This window comes from Camelus ferus, chromosome 30, assembly GCF_009834535.1.
Source record: "Camelus ferus isolate YT-003-E chromosome 30, BCGSAC_Cfer_1.0, whole genome shotgun sequence".
Taxonomy (NCBI): Eukaryota; Metazoa; Chordata; class Mammalia; order Artiodactyla; family Camelidae; genus Camelus; species Camelus ferus.
Genome location: NC_045725.1, coordinates 18,526,962 through 18,547,035, shown reverse-complemented (window position 1 = coordinate 18,547,035; position 20,074 = coordinate 18,526,962). Strand labels below are relative to the sequence as shown.

The window sequence follows — 20,074 nt, the reverse complement described above, 5'->3', positions numbered from 1 at the left end:
GCAATTAGGCACTAGAGGATTTTGAAGAGTAAACGTACTTTCCAGGTGAAAAGTCCCAGTAACTTCTATTTTTGAAGCTGAGTGGGTTTCAGTTTGATCAACCTTAGATGTCACCTCTGTCTGATAAAATTAAATTTTTAGAAACATTTAAAAAAATGTAGTATTTTAAAATGCAGATATTTATTAAATTCACTTATTAAATTCTCTATGTGTGGGCTTTTCTGATTCTGTTTTGTGCACTTGTAACTCTCATCGGCACTGTCTCCTGGTGAAATATTGCTACAGGTTTGTTCAAAACTTCATGTTTCTATCATCCCCACTAAAACCCTAAGTCCGGGGTTCTTGGTGTTCACTGTCCATAGAAAAGCTGCCTCAGCCACTCTAGCATTAACCATTTAAATTAATATAACAAATCCAACAGCACTTACTTACCATTAAGAGTGCTTCTATCAATCAAATTAGTGTCAACTGGCCAATAACCTCCATCTCCATGGCGACCTGTTTATAGAGAAAGCATATCAGAAATGTTAGTGGATCCACAACACGACAGCACAAATGAAACAAAACTGATAAAAATAACACATATTTGAAAATACACAAACAGTTGAACAAGATTATTTTGGCCACCTGAAAGAAAACCTGGGAATAATTAATACCATTATACCTTGTGAGGAAATGTTATTTTCTAAGGGTGAGAAAAATCTGTCATGAAAATCAACTCTTTTAAACAAGCTAAATTCAATTCCTCTCTGAAAAGTCGTTGCTTTTCCTCTTTTCTTCCAGTATCCTTGTTAATGTGTCACCAAAAGGTACAGTGGCAGTGCTGGGCTAAGTGCTGCTGCCCGGAACATCGCAGAACAGAAAGAGCGCGGGTCCCTGGCTCCTGGACGGGCACAACCCACCTCCTTTATGCCGCAAGAGGTCCTGTTTACATTGTTGCCTGTTGGCCATGACTTTGCGACAAATTATCATTATTACAGTGCTTTTTGTCTTACAACAGGGATTTGGGTAATCTTTGTGTTACATGCCATTATAGGGGCCTCGGAATGAGCTATTATGTATGGAGAAAAGGGTAGGGGACATGTCACAACCCACATGGTTGGAGTATTTCTTACAAACACACCAAGAAAGGAAGGTGGCTTCTTTCCTATCACATTATTGGAAACACTGTTGCCTATCAGGTGCTCAACAATTGTAGAAGTATTATTTAAGAGAACTGAGCCAGAAATTAACCAGAATTAATTATACTATCAGGCACATTTAATTAATGGTGTTTCACCACAAGTAATTCCCTTTTCTATTGGTACATCTGTAGAACTGTAATTACTTGATTAGATTTTGAGTTCTAGAATATCTTTTGGGTAGATCATTTACAGGAAAACATTTGGTAGCTGAATCTCTATGCAAACATGTACAAGAGTACAGCTAATTCTTTCTTTACTTTGGAGCATTATTTCTGAAAGCAGCTGTAATCAGTGGATGATGTAGAGGAAGCCTACTGGGGAAGTGGGGTGGTTTTTCTCACGTGTATGGATTTTATTTTTCTTTTTTAAGACTTCCAAGTTCTGCTCTTACGACATTCCTTTGCATACCAAACGCTCTTCTTCCTAAAGCTTTTCCAACATCTCATCATTTTATTTGCAAAATAGTTTTGAAGAAACAACTTAAATTTTGTTACCAGACTACACATTCACAATTTTTAAAAATTCTCTCGATATGAAGCCAGAATTGAACTTCGGATGTGAAGCGTCCAACAAGCAGTGCTAAATCAATCCAACCACATCATATTCTGTTTTCAGCGTAATATGGTACATTTAAAATCTGCTGGCCTATGACTGTGGAACATAAATAAGTGGGGACTAACATGGAGGATCCTGTTTGGGGGGGCACTTAGGGGGGATGGGAGAAGCAACTGAAATAAGCAGCAATTGTGAAAATTTTAGTGGGCTGATTAAGATGTAGATAAGCATAACCCTTTTCCCAAATACCTTGCTTGTGTGACTCTGACACGTTTGGGGTTTCAACAAGCAGAGGACAAGCTTTGCCCACCGGACATTGTCAAATCAATGTTGGAAGAAATGAGGTGAGACAGAAGTTCTGTTTGAATATTAAGAGGACTTTCCTCACATCTGAAAGCAACTAGATTGCAGAGCAGTCAGCCAAAAGAGAAGCTAACTGCCCCATCACTTACGCCACTAAAGCAGTAAATGATTTCTGTTGGGAGTAATTCTGTACTGGCTGGAAATTAGGTACATAGCCTGTGGAAGATTTTCCAATCCTGCTAGCATCCTGACAAACACCTTTTTAATGAAGTTTCTCACTCTCCCTGCTAGTTTGTGGGAAGACGCAGAAAGAAGCCCACAAGCACATCCCTACTGACTTAAACATATGTCTCTATGAGGACAGCACCCTTTGGATTTAGAGAGGCTACTGATCACACAGTGGATTTCAATATGCAGAAGAACATCAGGTATCATATGGTTAGAGCTCTGGGTAAGATAAAGGAACTCTGGAAATGCTTTCTAAATAACAGAGGGCAGCTTATGACTTGAGCATTCTACCTGTGTGATCTAGTGTACTGGCACTGGTTACCTTTTTGTTGGCTATAATTCAACTGGTCCCACCAAAGAAAATTAAGTATCTCTTAACAAATAAGGAGAAAGTACTTTAAAGAAACCTGATATCATCACCCAGCAAGATTGGATTTATGGTAATTTAGAACGCCCACATCACTTCAGTAAGGAAACGCAAAACTCATTTCTGGGATTCTGATGAATCTGGGATCTCTTCATCTAAAGACGGGGGAATCAGACATCAATTTTGTATGCTGCTATAGCTCTTTTCTCCAAAATACATCTTTTAAATTCCAGGAAGTCTTCCTTTATGGGTAAATAATAAGCTATAAACAGAGGGCTCTCCTATTGCCTTAGGGCAAGAACCACAAAATTGTCAGATGAGGAGACACTGCAGACTAAAGATGACAGTGAGTGTTACTGTTTCACATGTCAAAGCATTTTTAAGGGCTTTTCGCTGTGGCTCAAATATTAGATGTGTTTAGTTAACTTGGTTAATTTCATAAACACTGATTAAGGGAAATAGAGGACTAATTAGACTCTGGAAGATGAGAAGCCAGTTAATGCAAACATGTAAACTACTATCCACTCCCAGAGGTCTTAATTTTTTTTTTTAATGAAGCATAAAACTGATAGTAATTCATTCCAAATGTACTAAGTGCAAGGCACGGTCCTGGATCCTCAGGGAAAGGGTAGTGTATAAACATGTATCAGACATGCACCCTCCCATGACAGAGTTGCTTCACTGTATCCAGATCCTATGCAGTCCTCTCCATGGTTAATGTTAGCTAACTGCAGATGGTCTTAAATTTATCCTGACTGTAAAGATTTATGAATAAGTTAGTCCTTACTATAAAATCATGATTACTGTCTTGATTTACTATTACTATAAAGTCACTATTAGGTTTAATTGGAAATGTTTTCCATTTATCTAGTATTACTAAAAGAAACATATGCAAATAAAAGATAGTGTATTATTTTTCATCTCTGTTTCACAATTAAATTTACCTTAAAACCCCTGAATTTCTTTCTTTTTTTTTTTTTTTTTGCTTATTGCACTAAAGCTCTAACATTTTTCAAAATAAAAAATTCCAAATAAGTAAATGAATGCATGGAAATTTAATATGGCATTTATGGAAATAATACATTTCATATCCATGTTTCAAAATTATTCAAATAAAGCTCAACATGGTTCAAAAAACTGGCCATGGGTAGTTTCTTTTTTCTTATATTATGGACTTAGTCATCCTATTTTACATGAGCATGGTAATCAAAATGCACTAAATGGATATAGTATTATATTCTACAGGATATAACGCATAATTATTGTGTTACTGCGTACTTATATTTCCTTAATAACAGAATGAAGATGAGGAAAAGAATTAAGATGATAAAGAGTAATGAATTTATGGATCACTTAACCAACCATGGATTTCATCCAGATAATTTTATGAAAAATCACTTCTCCCACAAAGTTTTGATAATTGAAGCAAATGTTTTCTACTTTTTAAAATGTTTTGAAACCAAGATATGGAGGTTTCAGGAAGAAAAATAAAACAAATGATCCCACGTTTGACTTTAAAAAGAGGAATAGTGTGGCTTTTTAGAATTATTGCAAATAGCTATATAGTTTAAAGTTTAGTTTATTTAGATATTTCTTAGGAAGGTCCAAATCAGAAATTTCAGGCTCCTCCCCTTGATTTGCATTTGTAAAATATTATAAGTGATAAAGTCATTCAAAGAGTTACCTTTTACATTTTATATAAAGACTAGATCTGACAAGGAGCCTTCTCTGCCTCCTGTTTTGGCAAATATGACATGTATTCCTTTAGGCAAAAGTTACAGTCTCCATGATTTCCCTGCCAGTTACTTTCAGGATTGAGGGGAAAACGGGCAGAGGTAACATGAATTCCTTTAGGAAATGTGCTCATTATTGTTTCTTGGCACTTACCAAAGTGACTCTCATATTGTGTTCTTAATACTTGGTAAGTGACTAAAGTGAGTTAGAATGCTTTGCACTGTGCTAATGATGTGAACAAATCTTAAGTTATTACTATTATACATATTAGTTTCTGTGTTCTTATTCTTATCTATTTCTGTTGGAGCACAAAACTTTGTCATCCATGTATCTGTCCATGCTCCACCCACCGAGGTCAACAAATGTGTCGAGTGGACCACCCACTGTTCTGAGCATTAGGGATATAAAATGACTACTGCAGAGACTCATAATTTAGTGAGGGGAAAAATGTTCAGTAAATAATAATAACTACATTCTAATATTCAAAGGTTAAAAAATTGTAAGTAGGAGGCAAAATGGAAAAACAAGATGACTGACTATTTCTACCTAGAAGAATGATGGAAGGGGTTTCAGGGCTGATATCTGAGTTGAGAATTAAAGGATAAATGGAAATGTATCAGGTAGAGAAGAATGAGGTGGATAAACTTAGAAAAATAGGGGAAATAATAAAACTCATTATGTGCTCTACCAAAGAGTCTGGAATTTATCTTATAGAGGGCAGAGGTCCACTGAAGGTATTTTAAGCAGAAAAGTAACTCAATTAGATATGCATTTTAGAGAGACTACTCTAGCTGAGTGTGAAGAACAAATTAGGGCTGTTGTAACAAATAGGGTGAGAATAATACTAATTATGAATCCATGATATAGTTATCATTAGCTCCATTTTATAGATGAGGAAACCGTGGCTCAGAAAGACTAACTAATACACTTATTTTAAGTGGCTGAATCTGTCTAATTAGGATGATGATGATTTTACCATCAGTGGGCAAACTGATAAAAGAAAGAGGAGTGGGGAGTGAGCTGGACAGAAATGAGAGCACTTAGATTGGATTGATCAAATTAGATTGATCACAGTGTGAGTGAGCGTTTAGGTGTGCAAGTGTGACTTGAGGTGGTAGCTCCCTTCTCAGTAGGGCACATAGAACAAAACAGACTTTGTAAAAGAAACAAAATAGTTCTGTTTGTAACCATGGAGAGCACTGGGACAAGTGAAGGTGATACTTCAGAAAAGGCCTAACGGAAGTGAACAAATAAAGCTAGAAAAACAATTTGAAGATGATGGATACTGATGCCCATGTGTAAGTCCTATTCCAGATTTTCCTTTCCTCCCTCGACCCACACTGTCACCACTCCTCCCCCGCAAGCAAGACATGATCAACATCAGCACCCAGAGTGACTGGGGTTTGCAGGGCTCTGGATCCAGGGGAGCACTGCTGTCTTCAGTAGTCAGCGTACAGAGTAGGTACTTGATAAACTGAAACTTAAAAAAAAAAAAAAGGCCTGACAACTGGGGTGTTAGGGTGGAGGGAAACAGCAAAGGCCCCGTTACCAATTTATCTCTCAACCACAGTGCACTACTCTCTGCCCTAACCATGCCGTGAACACATCCTGCAATCGTCACTATGCGAGTAGCATCTTGCCTTCTTGATTTGCCCATTTTAGGATTTTTTCTAAATAAAAGTTCAAGTTATCTTTCCCTCTGTAGTCATTTGTGTTGACTCAGTTCTATGCATATGTTTAAAGTCCAGTCTTGGGTTCTAAGAAGTCCTTTATACTACTGCTCAGCGACTCCCATCTGAAACCTTATAATACACATGTGCAGATGGTACCCCCTGCTTTAGCATTTCAGACTTCTCATATTGGGCTGGGACTCTTTACATCCTCCCTAACTCTACTACACGCTTCTTGAAAATGAACCCACAGAACTGGGCTTCTTTCTTAAGTTTCATCACACCCAGCACAGCACTAGGTAAATAGTGACAAACAAGTTGTCAAAAGTAAGTCCAATTCTGTGGGGGAGGGTAGAGCTCAAGTGGAAGAGTGTGCTTAGCATGCATGAGGTCCTGGGTTCAATCCCCAGTACCTCTTCTAAAATAAATAAATAAATAAACCTAATTACCTCCCTCCCCACGCCTAAATAAATAAATAAATAAATAAATAAATAAATAAATAAATAAATAGTGAGTCCAATTCTTTTCATACTGCACATTTGGAATTTCAAAAACTCATCAGCACCCATTAGTTTGGATTTCCTCCCTTATGTACTCAGACTTACAAGCAGCTGGTGAAATGCAAGTGTACACATTTTCTGTTAACAAGAAATGACAGGAAGGGTGGAGGTCAAGAAAAAGGCCCAGCAGGTCAGAATCATCTCCAAATGTGACCACCATTTCCTGAATCACAGAGAACTTTTGTCTTTGTGCTTAGCTTTAATTTAGTAGGTGAATATTGAAGATATATTTTCTCCATTGGAAAAATATTTTCACATCTTCATCTCCCTCAAGATCAATCACATATATGGTCATTCCTCAGTATCCACAGGGATTGGTTCTAGGACGTGCCTCAGATACATCCGTGGATGCTCAAATCCCATAGATCATAAACATAGTATGCGACCCGACACTGGCTGAATCTGCAGGCAGATGTGGAGGGCTGAGCGCAGTCTCTGCAGCCATGAGCACTGCCACACTTGGGTTCTCCAAACTACACTCTGGATTAGATGGTAAAGTCTGTCTTCCCAGATTACTCTGTTTCTCAAAGATCTGTGTCATAATTCAACTCAACAAATACTTATCAGGCAACTATAACATGATATGTTCATAATTACTGATGGGGGTACAGGAAGGCAGGGATGACAATGTGAATTAGACCCAAGGAATTTACAACCTGGCCAAGAGGATGGGGAGATAAATAGTGAACTACAAGAAACAGACAACATAGCAAGGACTACATTGGATGTTACAGACACACAGAAGAATAAGAGACTAGAAGGTAAGAAAGGCTTCTTAGGAAAAAAAACAGGATTGTGAAGGGGCCTTAAAAGATGAGGACTCGTCTCAGCAGAGAAAGGGATTAAGTGCTGTTAAGGCTAAGAGAACAGTGCCAGTTAGAGCACAGAGTTCTAAAAATACATTTTTTCAAGACTGATTTGTGGCTCTTTGCCAACACACTGGGACATCTGTGGAGGGACACACTGGTTGTGAGGTTAGGAGAGGGCATTTGGGGTCAGGCAGCCAGAACTGACTTCATCTGTAAGCTACGGTGAACCACCTGCGTTTCAGAAAGAAAACTGAGGAGGTGGAATCCAGGACTGATAGAAGTGGGCAGAACATAAAGCTAGGCACCTGGTACTTGGCTAACGTCCACAGCAAAGAAGGCCATTCAGCAACGCGGTGGGCCTGACAGTAAGAACTAGTTTAAGATTTTTTTCAGGGCTTATGAATGAAAATGTCTATCTTTCAGGTTTTGAGAAGATTAAAATGATACCCTGAATCGGGTCAGCTTTTGTGAGTACAGAGTATGATTTTTTCCTTTCAAAGTTACCAATAAAACACAAAAACGCCTGAGAGGTTGATTTAGCAGCTTCTCGACTGCTTACTGGGGACAGGACAGCTTCTCAAAATTTTATCAAAAGCACATTACTCGTTATGTTGCCTCTCCTTTTTTCACCATAGTCATAATTTCCAGAATTGCAAAATTTTGGAACTGAAAAAAACATGTGAGAACAGCTTTTTCAAGGAGGCCTAGCAAACAGTTGAATAATGAAGTGAGTTGAAACTACATACAGTAATAGGGTACAAAGTGGTTTTCATTTTCAATTAAACAGCTTCCATCAAAAGGTGCTAAAGGTTTCAATTTCCCAAACAGCAGCCTGGTTGCTGTAATCCAAACCCTGCAAAATCTGGATTACATTAACTAAATTCCAGGCTTGACTAGACCGCATTGATAACCTTATTTCTCTGACACAGGAAATAATTAACATTCTGTTTATTCATGAGATTAAACCTGCTGAGGTGTAAAAATGGCAGGTGTAGTGTTAAGTACTTTGCCTGAATACCCTATTGAGGAAAGACAAAGGCCTTTAAACGGGGTCAATTTATGGTGAGGACCTGCAGGTTTCACTGTCTTGATAACAAAGCAGGAGCCAATTAACTTACTGCATTTTCAGAAATTATACTCTGGTCATGAGCAGACATTCTCAAGTTAGTTAGCCTGCGTATATACCTCAGCCTAATCACATACATACTGTGAGCATTTGGGCAAGATCTAACCTCTTGGCATTCTATTCCCTGCATCTGTAAGGATGTTGTGAGAAGTAAATAGGATGGAACATGCACAGCACACAGAGTGATGGATGCACAGTCGGAGTGCAAAAATGTGATGTGTTACACTGTGCGAAGATGCCGTGCCTGGGTTTTTTATTCTAATACCAACCCTAAAATTTGATCATCTTAAACCTGGAAAGAAATCAAACATAATCTTGGCTAAAGTCATCATTTTACACGTGAGGATGCTGAGAGGAGTTCAGAGCCGCAAAACCATGCAGGGACTCACAATGACAGCTCTGTGCTGGAATTTGGGGCATCTGATCCCATTCGGTTGCTCCTCTAGCCCACACTGAGAGATGCTGATGAGAAAGCCGGAGCATTACTGACCATTATGTGATTCAGAGGAGAGTAATTCTCTCTCCACAGTGGGAGAGCTGCCTTCATCTGGGATCTACAAGCTGGTCGCTAAATTTATGCCTCTTTTCTAGGCCTCCTGTGTTAGATCACCCCTCTGCAGGCCATGGAGAATTAAAGATACTGGACAGTGCTTGAAGCAGGCATTTTCTTCATGATTCATCACAGCAATCATACAGATCATTCCATGAAGATTCCTACCCTCCATAAGGTACTGTGTCATGGCCCCAGCACCTACTCTGTGGCCTCACTGGGCAGGCATGACAACACACATGTTAAGAATGACCAGTTTTTATACCTCAAAGTGCAGAACAACATTTCAGGGTTAAATGGACTATGAGGATGCAAAACAACACAATACTTTAAAAGTTTCATCCAATAATTACTTTTGAGAATTGGTCATGTTTTATAGTTACAGCTATCCTGCATTGCAACCCTCAAACCAGAGGCTTTTACAAATGCTTCTGTGAGAAGCTTAAAAGGTTTGAGCTGATTGTAGAAAAACAAAAAGTTAATTTTTTTTCCCCATAAATAGAGCAGTAGTCTACAGAGGAGAGACTACACACTTTGGGAGTCAAAGAGAAACATGTCTGAGTTGCAACTCTGCCCATCACTAAATTTTTATCACTTTTGGGGGTCTGCTTCCTCATCTGACAACCTGTAACCAGTAAAAGAGTTAAAGACAGATTAATTTTTTAAGGTAGATACTATGAACTGAATTGTGTCCTCCCTCACCCCCAAATTCATATGCTGAGTTCATAAGACAGTAGCCATGTATTTGGAGATGTGTGCCTTTGTGGAAGTAATTAAGGTTAAAATGAGATCATATGGATAGGGTCCTGGTCTGACATAATTAGTGCCCTTAAAAGAGACTTGAGCGAGTTTTGTCTCTCCACCAAGTGATTGCATAGCAAGAAGGAAGCTGTCTGCAAGCCAGGGAGAGAGCTCTCCCTTGAAACCAACCTTGCCAGACCCTGACAGGAGACTTCTAGCCTCCAGAACTGTGAGCAAATAAATCTGTTGTTTAATACACCCCATCTAGTCTGGTATTTTATATCAACAGCCCACGCTGACCAACACAGAGCGAATTAGCACCAACCCTCTGTTTCCTGAGATAAAGAACCGTCAGGATCACATATTTAGGGCTGTGACTTCCCATTAACAAGACGACCTCAGACTGAGAGCCCTCTGCCTTGTTCTTTAGAATACTCAAAGTTGAGGAAAGGAAGGCTGATACTGGGAAAATATCTTTCCACAAACTTTCGATACAGAAACTTTATAGATATATGTCAGAAGTGTGCGTGTGTGGTTGTGCATGTACGTATGTAACATGTCGTGATGAACACACTTGATAGTTAAAAGCAGGGGTTTTGGAAGATACTTGTTTGGGTTTGCATTGTGGGCTTGTAGATCTACTTACTACCTGTGTGTCTACAGGCAAATCAAACTCTCTGAGCTTTGGCATCTTCATCACTGAAATGGAAACAGTAATGGGGTCTCTCTCAGTAGTGTCATGAGAGTTAAACGAGTCGATACATGCTACACTCTTAGAACAGTGACCTGGTAGTGAGAGGTTCATAAGGGTTAATTTTACCACTAAACATGCCTACACAGACATAGGCAAATGGACTCGGCTTTTACCAAAATATGGAAAATAAAAAAGGAAAAGAATCTAGAGCAGAGGACCTTCTAGATCCTTCCCCCTCACTTCACATAGGCCATCCAACTTCCCTACCCTGCCTGACCCTCCAAAATAGTCAAGTCTGTGGTTCATCTCTAAAATCTCATGATTACTTTAAAACATATTGGCCATCTGTGCCTAGAAGATACTAGAGAAGTAATTAAAATGTGAAACAAGAGATAAGGGCCTCTTAAAAAAGTGGAATTATAGAGCAGTTTGAGATGAGAGGGCTGGACAAGTGCTGGATATAATCAAGTCACACTTACATAAAAGGGAAAAGGACTTCTATGTAAATGATCTATCATTTTCATACCAGAACTCCTATTACTCAGGAGAAAATGTATTTTTGCCAAATCACAGCTGATTCAAATACAACTGACTTTTTGTTTTCACATTTATGTTCTTCAGGGCAGATAGTTGATTCCAAGAAAAAGTCATTGTGACAAGAGCCTACAGAGATACTTCTTAAAAACAATCAAAACTTTTCTCATTTTCTCTCATATAAGCCAAACTCAACCTCCTGCTTTTCTATTTAGGACTCATCTTTGCAAGGTTAACTCTGACCCGGGGTGTTAAATTTTCTCTCTGAGCGAATTTTCTCTCAGCAGAAATTCACCGCTTGTCATAAATGTAACAGTGGGATCATTTCGCCGTGGGAAGGGGGCGAACTGGTATAACAGTGAGGACAATAATGCATATTCAACTGATTTACTATGTGCTGAAAGTGGGAACGTTCAGAATAGCTTTTTCCCGTTATTTTCATCAATTAGAGGGCTCTTAAGACTGGGTTATTTGTCATGCACTTGGTCATCTATAGAGGTGACTGATTTTGTTTATGAAGAGTTGCTGATGGCTAACAAATTTCATCTGCTTTCTTTGAAGAATTTAAAGATCTCATTTATAACCACTAAATTATATGTCGTCACTCCTCAATTTTACAAATAATTTGAGTTCAATGTAAAATTTAGAACCTATCAACGTGACCAATTGCATACCAGCTGCAATTGAATAAGGGACCAAGTAGCATAATATGTGACAGAATGTTTCCAAGTAATGTCAGATGAAGAAAAGGAACAATTGCCCCAATATGTTAACAGACTCAGCCACTGGCAATAATTCTTGGGAATTCCTTTTGTTCCCAATAATTGATCAGATCTCACTGAAAATCTGAGCGAAATCCATAGACAGTGCGTGATCAGAGAGACTAGGGAATAATTTACTCTTTCTCTCTTATAAAAGGAGGACCAATTTACAAAATACATTTCTTGGTAGCTTGAAATAATATTAAGCAAAATAGTTAACTTAAAAAATAATAGCAAAAAGCAACCCAAAGGAATCCAGAAACAACTGGAAGTCCACCAACTCAGACGCTTGGGCGTGCTGTCACCCACATGGCTACGGCTGTAGCATTTCATCTGGCTCACTCAAACAAAAGTTTGTGTTTTCTCTCTCTCTCGTATATACTTTTTCTAAATATAATTTCAAAAATTAGGAGTTACCTGCCTGTGGAAATCCCAAATTCATTTAAATTAAAGAAGGCCATGCGAAGTTGTTTTAATTATTTTATAACCGAAATAATAAATTCTGCTAATTAATGATTCTAGCTTGGATTTGGCCAGCATTAATATTTAATTTACCTAAGTAAATACATACTAACTGCCAATTACACATCATTAGTAGTTTTACAAACATTACTATTTAGCAGATATTGATCTTATAAAAATATTTTAGGTGGAAGCAAGCAGAAGAAGCTAGGTGATTAACAGAGCTGTTGACCCTGGGTAGACATTTCTGTGTATTGTGTCATTTCTAATATCCCTGTGTGGAGCCCTGGCCATGTTCGCTTAAGCAGAGGGATGGTAGAAGGACCCAGAGATAAACCTGAACATGGGATCATTAAATTAAATACTACTCATGTAGACAACCTTCTATTGTTAATGAAACTTAGCATCCACATGCTTAATATCTGTCAACAGTTAAAAAGTATTTTTGTTGGAAAGCATGTTCTCCCCCAGTCTACAGCATGGTTCCTTATGAGACCTGGTGCTGTAAGTAGGTTCTGTTGCCACTCGATGTCCAAAGCAGGAGACAAACTATATGAGCTGTACACCCTGAACCAACACTGACAACACTGACTATAACCAGTTACGAGCATTTCCAAATTCTCCCTCCTTTAAAGGACACAATATCCTGAAAAAATAAAACTCATACACTCTCCTTTTCCCCCTTTAGCATTCTACTAATTACCCTCAGTGTAAAAATAACAGAATCCTAATTTGTCCGTCTACAGTTCATAGTAATAAATTCAGAGCTACCGGAGAGTTGATGGATAACTCTTCTTTATCTCCATCCTCCTTTGTGTAAAACCATCCCTGTTTCTCTACACAAATCAGCTTTCAGCAAATGAATGGAAGAAGGACAAAATACTAGAAGTCAAACTGGCATGTGACTCGTGGAAGGAAAGCTTTCTGGCTTCAGAATGAATAATAGTGATGCCCTCAAAGAGTTGACCTAAATTTGTTTTTATTTATTAAAAGAATTGTATATGAAAAGCACACATGATTTATGGGTTTTTTTTTTTCTGTCAAGCAACACAACTTTAATCCATAGCTCATGAAAAGGAACAAGAGCAGCTTGAAAATTATGCTGAGCTTAATTATACTTAATGTGAATTATTCAGAAGTGCAGACAGAGACTAAAAATTTATTTCATACAAAGAAGCTTGACATTTTAATTGGTCCTTCAGAATAGAGACAAAACAATTACCTCTCAAGAAAATTTACATCTTCCCTATCGGAGCCTCAGCCTCAGCCAAGCAGAACTTCATTAACAAGATTAATTATCGAGCCAGTGTCTGCTTCGTCAGGTACACGGCCCAGGTAAAAAGAGGAATAGAAAATAATGCCTGACATTTCTAACAGACAGGACTGATTCAACAAGGGAAAAATGACAGACGGAAGCATCATACCTTGGTCATTAGCCATTTTGTCAGGGTGTTCCACTGTGGGGGAAAAAGAAACAATATTATTAGATTTTGGCAGTTCCTATCAAGAAAGCTGACATTTCAAATCAACAGTTTGGTTAGCGAGTTCTCATATCAAGGCCAATGCCCTGGTGAAATAAAACTGATAAGGAATGAGGTTAATGTGATTATTTCCATTCAATTAGTCATAAAAAAATTCAAAATCATGCTTTTGCTGTATAAGTATGTTCTAAAAAATATTAATTATAACATTCCTCTAAACCTGAACTCAGAATGATCATCATGCAAGTTTAATTAAAAATACAATTAACAGAAAAAAACGCATATGATTATCAAGAGATTATCACCCATGTATTTTAAATAAGTTAAGGAAGTAATCTTCTTGTATTCATTTTTTAAAAAATTTTCAACAAGAGAACTTAACCAATTTTCACATGGATAGGATAAAATAATACCATAAAGTTTAAATGATTTGATAAATTTTTAGAATTTATGAAGAAAAGTCTTGAATTGTTCACAACTTTAGATGCATTATGAGTAATGGTCTTGAAAATGACTTTTTAAAATTTAAAAATATCTCTAGTATACCTGAAATTCACATTGTAAATCAACTACATTTCAATAAAAAATGAAAATATCTCTAATTTTTTAAAGGTGGTTTCTTTTCTATTAACCAAATGTACCTTTATAGGAAGTAAATGTCTGTGTATCATTGCTTTTCTAGAAATTGAGAAATGACATTTTGATCAATGTAGCTCTTTGTAAGTCTCCATCAATTAGAATTAGTTCATCTACACTCGATATTCTTTGATCTTTGAGTCTTCTGGGCATATTTAACTCACTTAATTGTAGTCAAACTTAGGCAACTATACTCGCTGGATTGCTTTCTGTGTACGTCTCAGTTAAACTCACACAGAGAAAAAGATCACAGCATCCCCATGGGCCGCAAACTATAACCTAATCAGTCTCACAGCAAATCCACCATCACCACATGAAAAACAACTTACAGCAAAGATCGTACAGGGGCTGGTCCTTCCTTTTTTCAAAGAAGGAACACAAACCACTGTCCACAAGAATATATGGTATCAAAATATTTAAATAAAATGCTGTTAACAAAAACCCCTTCCAGATAAACAGGGTTTATTAATGTCACATCATAGAAGAACAAATTTCTAAACCAGAGCTCATTTGCAGTATCATTTAAAAGTACTATATAGACATAGTCCATGCCAAGGATAAACCAGAAAGGGGATCTTAATAAGCAGAAGAATTTGAATTCTGACTTGCTCTTTGGAAAATGGTATATACAAGAGTGCTTTGTATTAAGATTCTACAAACTTTAAGTAAGTTTTATAAATGTCTTCGTTATCTCCTCAAGATTTAACAAACATGTTTCAGTTCATCAGGCCATCTAATCTTTTCTAATCTAATCATTATGATTTAATTTTTATCTTGATTTTTCTCTCCCATTTCTCATTCAAGATTAATGATTTCTCAAAGTATATTCTGTTACAGTATTAGAGGACAGTTGATGAGAGGTGCGTCTGATAGGCAAACTCATTATCTGTCGCTTATAAACAGAGACAGGATCCTAACGTAGCTTTTAAAGGAAGACACTGTGTTGTAGGACGTGCCTACCAGCAAGAATGAGGATGGGTGTGTCAGGATCAATATGACCACGCAACCCAGGAAGGGTCAAGTTTGGCAGCCAGAACGGAACACACTTGAGAAACTAATCAGTTTCTCACAATCTAGGTGAGAACTTTTCAGAATGATACAAAGGGCGGGGGGAGAAAACCAATCTCATATTATTTCCATTCTTCATATCTCTCCCTCTGTCTTGAATTATATAATGTCTTACCTGCAGTCTAAGAAAATTTTTAGCAGGTGATAAATAAATATATGTCATAGGGAACAATCTCAACTTTATTCTTATCTTTTGGATTTATTGTCATGTCAGCAAATTTAGAGTGACTATAACTTGAGAAATTTTGAATGTCTCAAGAAAGGTTATTAACTAAAGAGTATTTTCCCAACAGGAATCAAATATTTCTAACAGTTACTTTTAATTAAAGACAAATAATGGCTGAACAGGATTGTAATCTGTACCTTGACTTTTTCATTGTTCCTGTCATTTGTCAAGAAAATCTTGTATTTTGTCACAGAACAATTTAAAAACTAAAACCTTTTTGTATTCTGGTCAGAGCTTTCACTTTTGTATCTTTAGATGGGAGAGATGCACATTTCTGAATGACAAGGATGCCCAGAGAAGTGACCCCGCTCTACTATATTTTCACTGCTGAAGACTCTGCTTCTTTGTGTAGAAGGTGAGTTCATCCCTTCACAGGAGCATCCTTCCTCCCTACTACTTGATGGTCCAACACAGAGAAGCTTACTTTACTGATGGAAACTCATGTGATGGGTAGAAATAAACAAGCCTCTTACACATCTCCTAAGGTTTCCGTACTGTGTGGGTCTAATAATGGTGAATTTGGGGAAGGGAGATGGGTACTTGTAGAGTCCTCTGTGGTCAAAGAATCAAGTTCATGATTCTTCTAATTAGCATTGCAAATAAAGAATCAGATATACCACATATATGCATGTACATAGGGTACATCCATAGTAATTTAATTCCTTTCAAATGATAAACGTCATTTTAATTAACCAGTGATTACTGATTGAGTTTCCTGTATCTCTCTGGCTGGTGGCTAAAACCAAACCAAACCAACAAACCTTAATCTCTAATAGAAAATTCTTCTATCTTTGCAAAGACTTAATATGAAAAAATGGAGCTTCTGGATGCCTGCCTAAGGCATGATTTGCAATGGGAACACTTCCTATTACCCAGTAGGTTACTGAGGGTTTCCTCAGCTCAGGACAACACGTAAACCTTTTTCTCTGTCAAACAAAGTTACATTCTGATGAACAGAGATCTTATGTTTTGAAGCCGCTTTGAAAACTGAAAATCTGAAATCAGATAGCATTTTGTCTTCAGTGTAGATTTGGTTCATTGTGGCTTCAAATCTCTTATGATGAGTAATTTATCTTAGAACATCTCTTATTGTAAATGACATACATGTGAGATACATGCATGTACAGTATCAATTATTGATAATGGTGGGAACATCAATATACCTGAATAATTTAAAATACACTCAAGACATCTGAAACTTACTGTAAGATTTACCATAGAAATCCAACTGACTATTAATTGGGCATGACATCCTTAGGGTAGACAGTATTAAACATTCCAATCTAGGTATGAGAAATAACTCTTGTGGACTACTATGACACACAACAAATTTCTGAATTTGTTCTTAGTTCTGAATATCATCTAACAGATGCAGTTTAGGGCACTTAGTGTAAACGGTACCAAGTGAGAGATGAAGTTCATTAAATAATCTACAGGATGATGATCAGCGTGGGCCTATAAACCCTGTGGTAAGTCATCACTCTGCTGCTTAATACATGTGGATGCCTTAAGTCATCTCAACCTTTCCCTGAAATCTCTAGTTGGCACACATTGTGAGCATGAAATTAATTTGGCACTTGTCTATAGACACAGATGAAGCATTTGTGAAACATCTAGTTACATTTCATGCTCCTACAAAATGAATAACCAGTTTTCTTTCAATTGCTCATTTGGAATGAAACCTGATTTAGACATGAAGTCAGAAAAACCTGGATAGATGAAGACTGGCTGATTTTTCTCCTGCCTCCCTCCCAACTTCCACTCTTGTCGTTGAGAGCTGTCACGCAGGCTTAGGCTGAAAGCTTATTTGTGTGTTCTTGGCAGACTTTCAGATTAGCTGTATCCAAATCTAGCTTTTGAATAGCTCAGTCACCAGAATTCAAAAGTCCTCTATTTATTAGGGTAGTTTTCCTAGGAGAATTGAGAAATAGACTGTCTAGTTATTCTAAACTTATTCTTTAGTTTATCTAAGCAACTGGGTGAAAATGTCTTCCGATGCATGCTTCTAATTTTTCAGTTGTTTGCCATCATGTTTTATCACGTTTTCAGTCAGATATAGGGGCATAAGGTGGTAAGAGATTTACGAGCCAAGTATCCTTCTTTAAAATAACACATGTCATACCTTCAATATACATCTTAAAATATCAGCCCTGGAACATCTGAATTACTTTCAGTTTTTAAATAAAAGAGGCTCTTGAAATTATTTGTCCTCCAGAAAAATAATACTATACTCTGAAAATAATACTAAAATAGAAAAAAAAATAATACTAAAATACAAAGGACTCATGTGGAGATCATTTTGAGGTAGTTCTGAGCCTTAGTATTATTCTGTACAAATATGCAACTATTCTTAAATTGAGTAGCGATTTTTGTTCTTACAAGCATGTAGAGTTTTCTTCTAGTAATTATACTGCAAGATTTTTTTTCATGTTGCTATCCTGGGCCCCTAAAACAAATACATGAATTTTGTTTGAGATTTTCAGTCTTGCCATATCAAAATTTCTTTTAATACATTAGGACAATAGTTCCTGAAGGAAAATATTTAAAGTTGGCAATAGTATATATACCATTCACATAATTCAACGCTTTTTAACTTTTATTCCCTTACATAAAATGGCTAAAGGTTTTCATTATATTTTAAATAGAGCCCATATACATGAAATCAATACAAAATTCCAAAAGGGCTGTAAATGAAAAAGAGTCAAGTTAAATAGGTCTGCTCTGTGCTGATGGCAGAAAATGTAATAATAGATCTTTCTTTGACATGCTGGCTTTCAGCGTCAAAAGGTAGCTTTTAATTAATTTTTTTTATCTTTTTTCCAGTTTCCAATATTTTTCCAATTATTTAGGAAATAATTGACATACATCACTCAGCTTAAGATATACAGCATGACGACTGATTTACATATACTGCAAAATGATTACCACGGTAGCTTCAGTTAACATCCATCATCTCGTACAGATAAAATAAAAAGGAAAAAAAAAATCTTCTTCACTATAATTCTTAGGATTTACTCTCTTAACAACTTTCCTATATGTATATCATACAGCAATTTTAACTATGGTTACCACGTTGTACATTATATCCTTAGTACTTTTTTATCTTACATCTGAAAGCTGGTACCTCTTGACTGCCTTCCTCCAATTCCTCGTCTCACTGCTCCCTCCCCCAACCTCTCATAACCATAAATCTGATGTCTTTTTCTGAGTTTGGTGTTTGTGTAGGCTCCACAGATAAGTGAGATGATGCAGTATTTGTCTTTCTCTCTCGGATTTATTTCACTTAGCATAATGCCTTCAAGTTTCATCCATATTGTAGCAAATGGTAGGATTTCCTTGTTTTTAATGGCTGAATAGTCTTCATTATATACACATATATTGAAACTTCTTTATCCATTCATCCATCAGTGGACATTTATGTTGTGTCCAGGTCTTGGCTGCTGTAAATAATACTGCTAGGAACACTGAGATGCAGTTATCTTATGGAGTTAGTGTTTTTGTTTCCCTTGGATATATTCCCCAAAGTAGGAATATATGGTAGCTCATATGGTAGTTCTATTTTTGATTTTTTGAGGAACCTCCATACTGTTTTCCATAGTAGCTGTACTAATTTACATTCCCCAAAACAGTGCCCAAGGGTTCTCTTTTCTCCACATCCTCACTAGCATTTGTTATCTCTGTTTTGTTAATGCCCATTCTACAAACTTGAGGTGATATCTCACGTGGTTTAATTTGCATTTTAATTATTTTGAATGTCCACTGTAGACATGTTGCCAACAGAGATGGTTTAGGGCAATTCCCAACACAGAATCCAAAACTATTTTATAATAATCCCCCAGGAAAAGAAAGACAATGAAAGTAAATGATTCAAACCTTTCAGAGTCCTGAAGAGGATAGGATCGGAGAGGGGCCCCACTCCTTTTGCATTTCGTGCTTGGATTCGAAAGTAATACATCGTGTCGAGGTTGAGATCCATGATTTGATGAGTAAGCCGATCACCACTAATCGTTTCCATAACCCAGTCATCAATTGGTATGTTCTTGTCCAAGGTATAAAACAAGATGTAAGCTGCATAAATAAATGAATGAAACTTTATTTAGTGCGTTGATTACATGCTATACCTCTACTTCCAAACATTCATTTTCCCAAATATAATTTGCAATGAGTACTATATATACACAATTTATAAACTACAGTATTCGGTTTGGCAAGTAATGATTTTTTTTAAATTGCAAAGACTGGAAAGTAATTGCTGCAATGTACAAAATCTGAAAATGGAACGAGATATTGGAAATAAACATATCTGCCATATTTTAAAAATGTGAGGTTTCTGCTGCCTATAAATCCTGATTATTAGTTTGCTCTAATATGTAAGCGTGATGAAA

General features: G+C 36.9%; 1 protein-coding gene across 1 annotated transcript in view; it reads right to left on the bottom strand.

The window, feature by feature from the left end:
• The window catches only part of DCC (DCC netrin 1 receptor), a 986,493-nt gene that overhangs the window by 81,923 nt on the left and 884,496 nt on the right, over positions 1-20,074 (bottom strand). The window contains exons 20-22 of the mRNA XM_014557664.2: positions 19,563-19,757; positions 13,703-13,735; positions 433-498 (exon numbers count right to left, since the gene is read on the bottom strand). Coding sequence (XP_014413150.1) covers positions 433-498; positions 13,703-13,735; positions 19,563-19,757 — 294 coding nt within the window. The remainder of the gene's footprint in view (positions 1-432; positions 499-13,702; positions 13,736-19,562; positions 19,758-20,074) is intronic.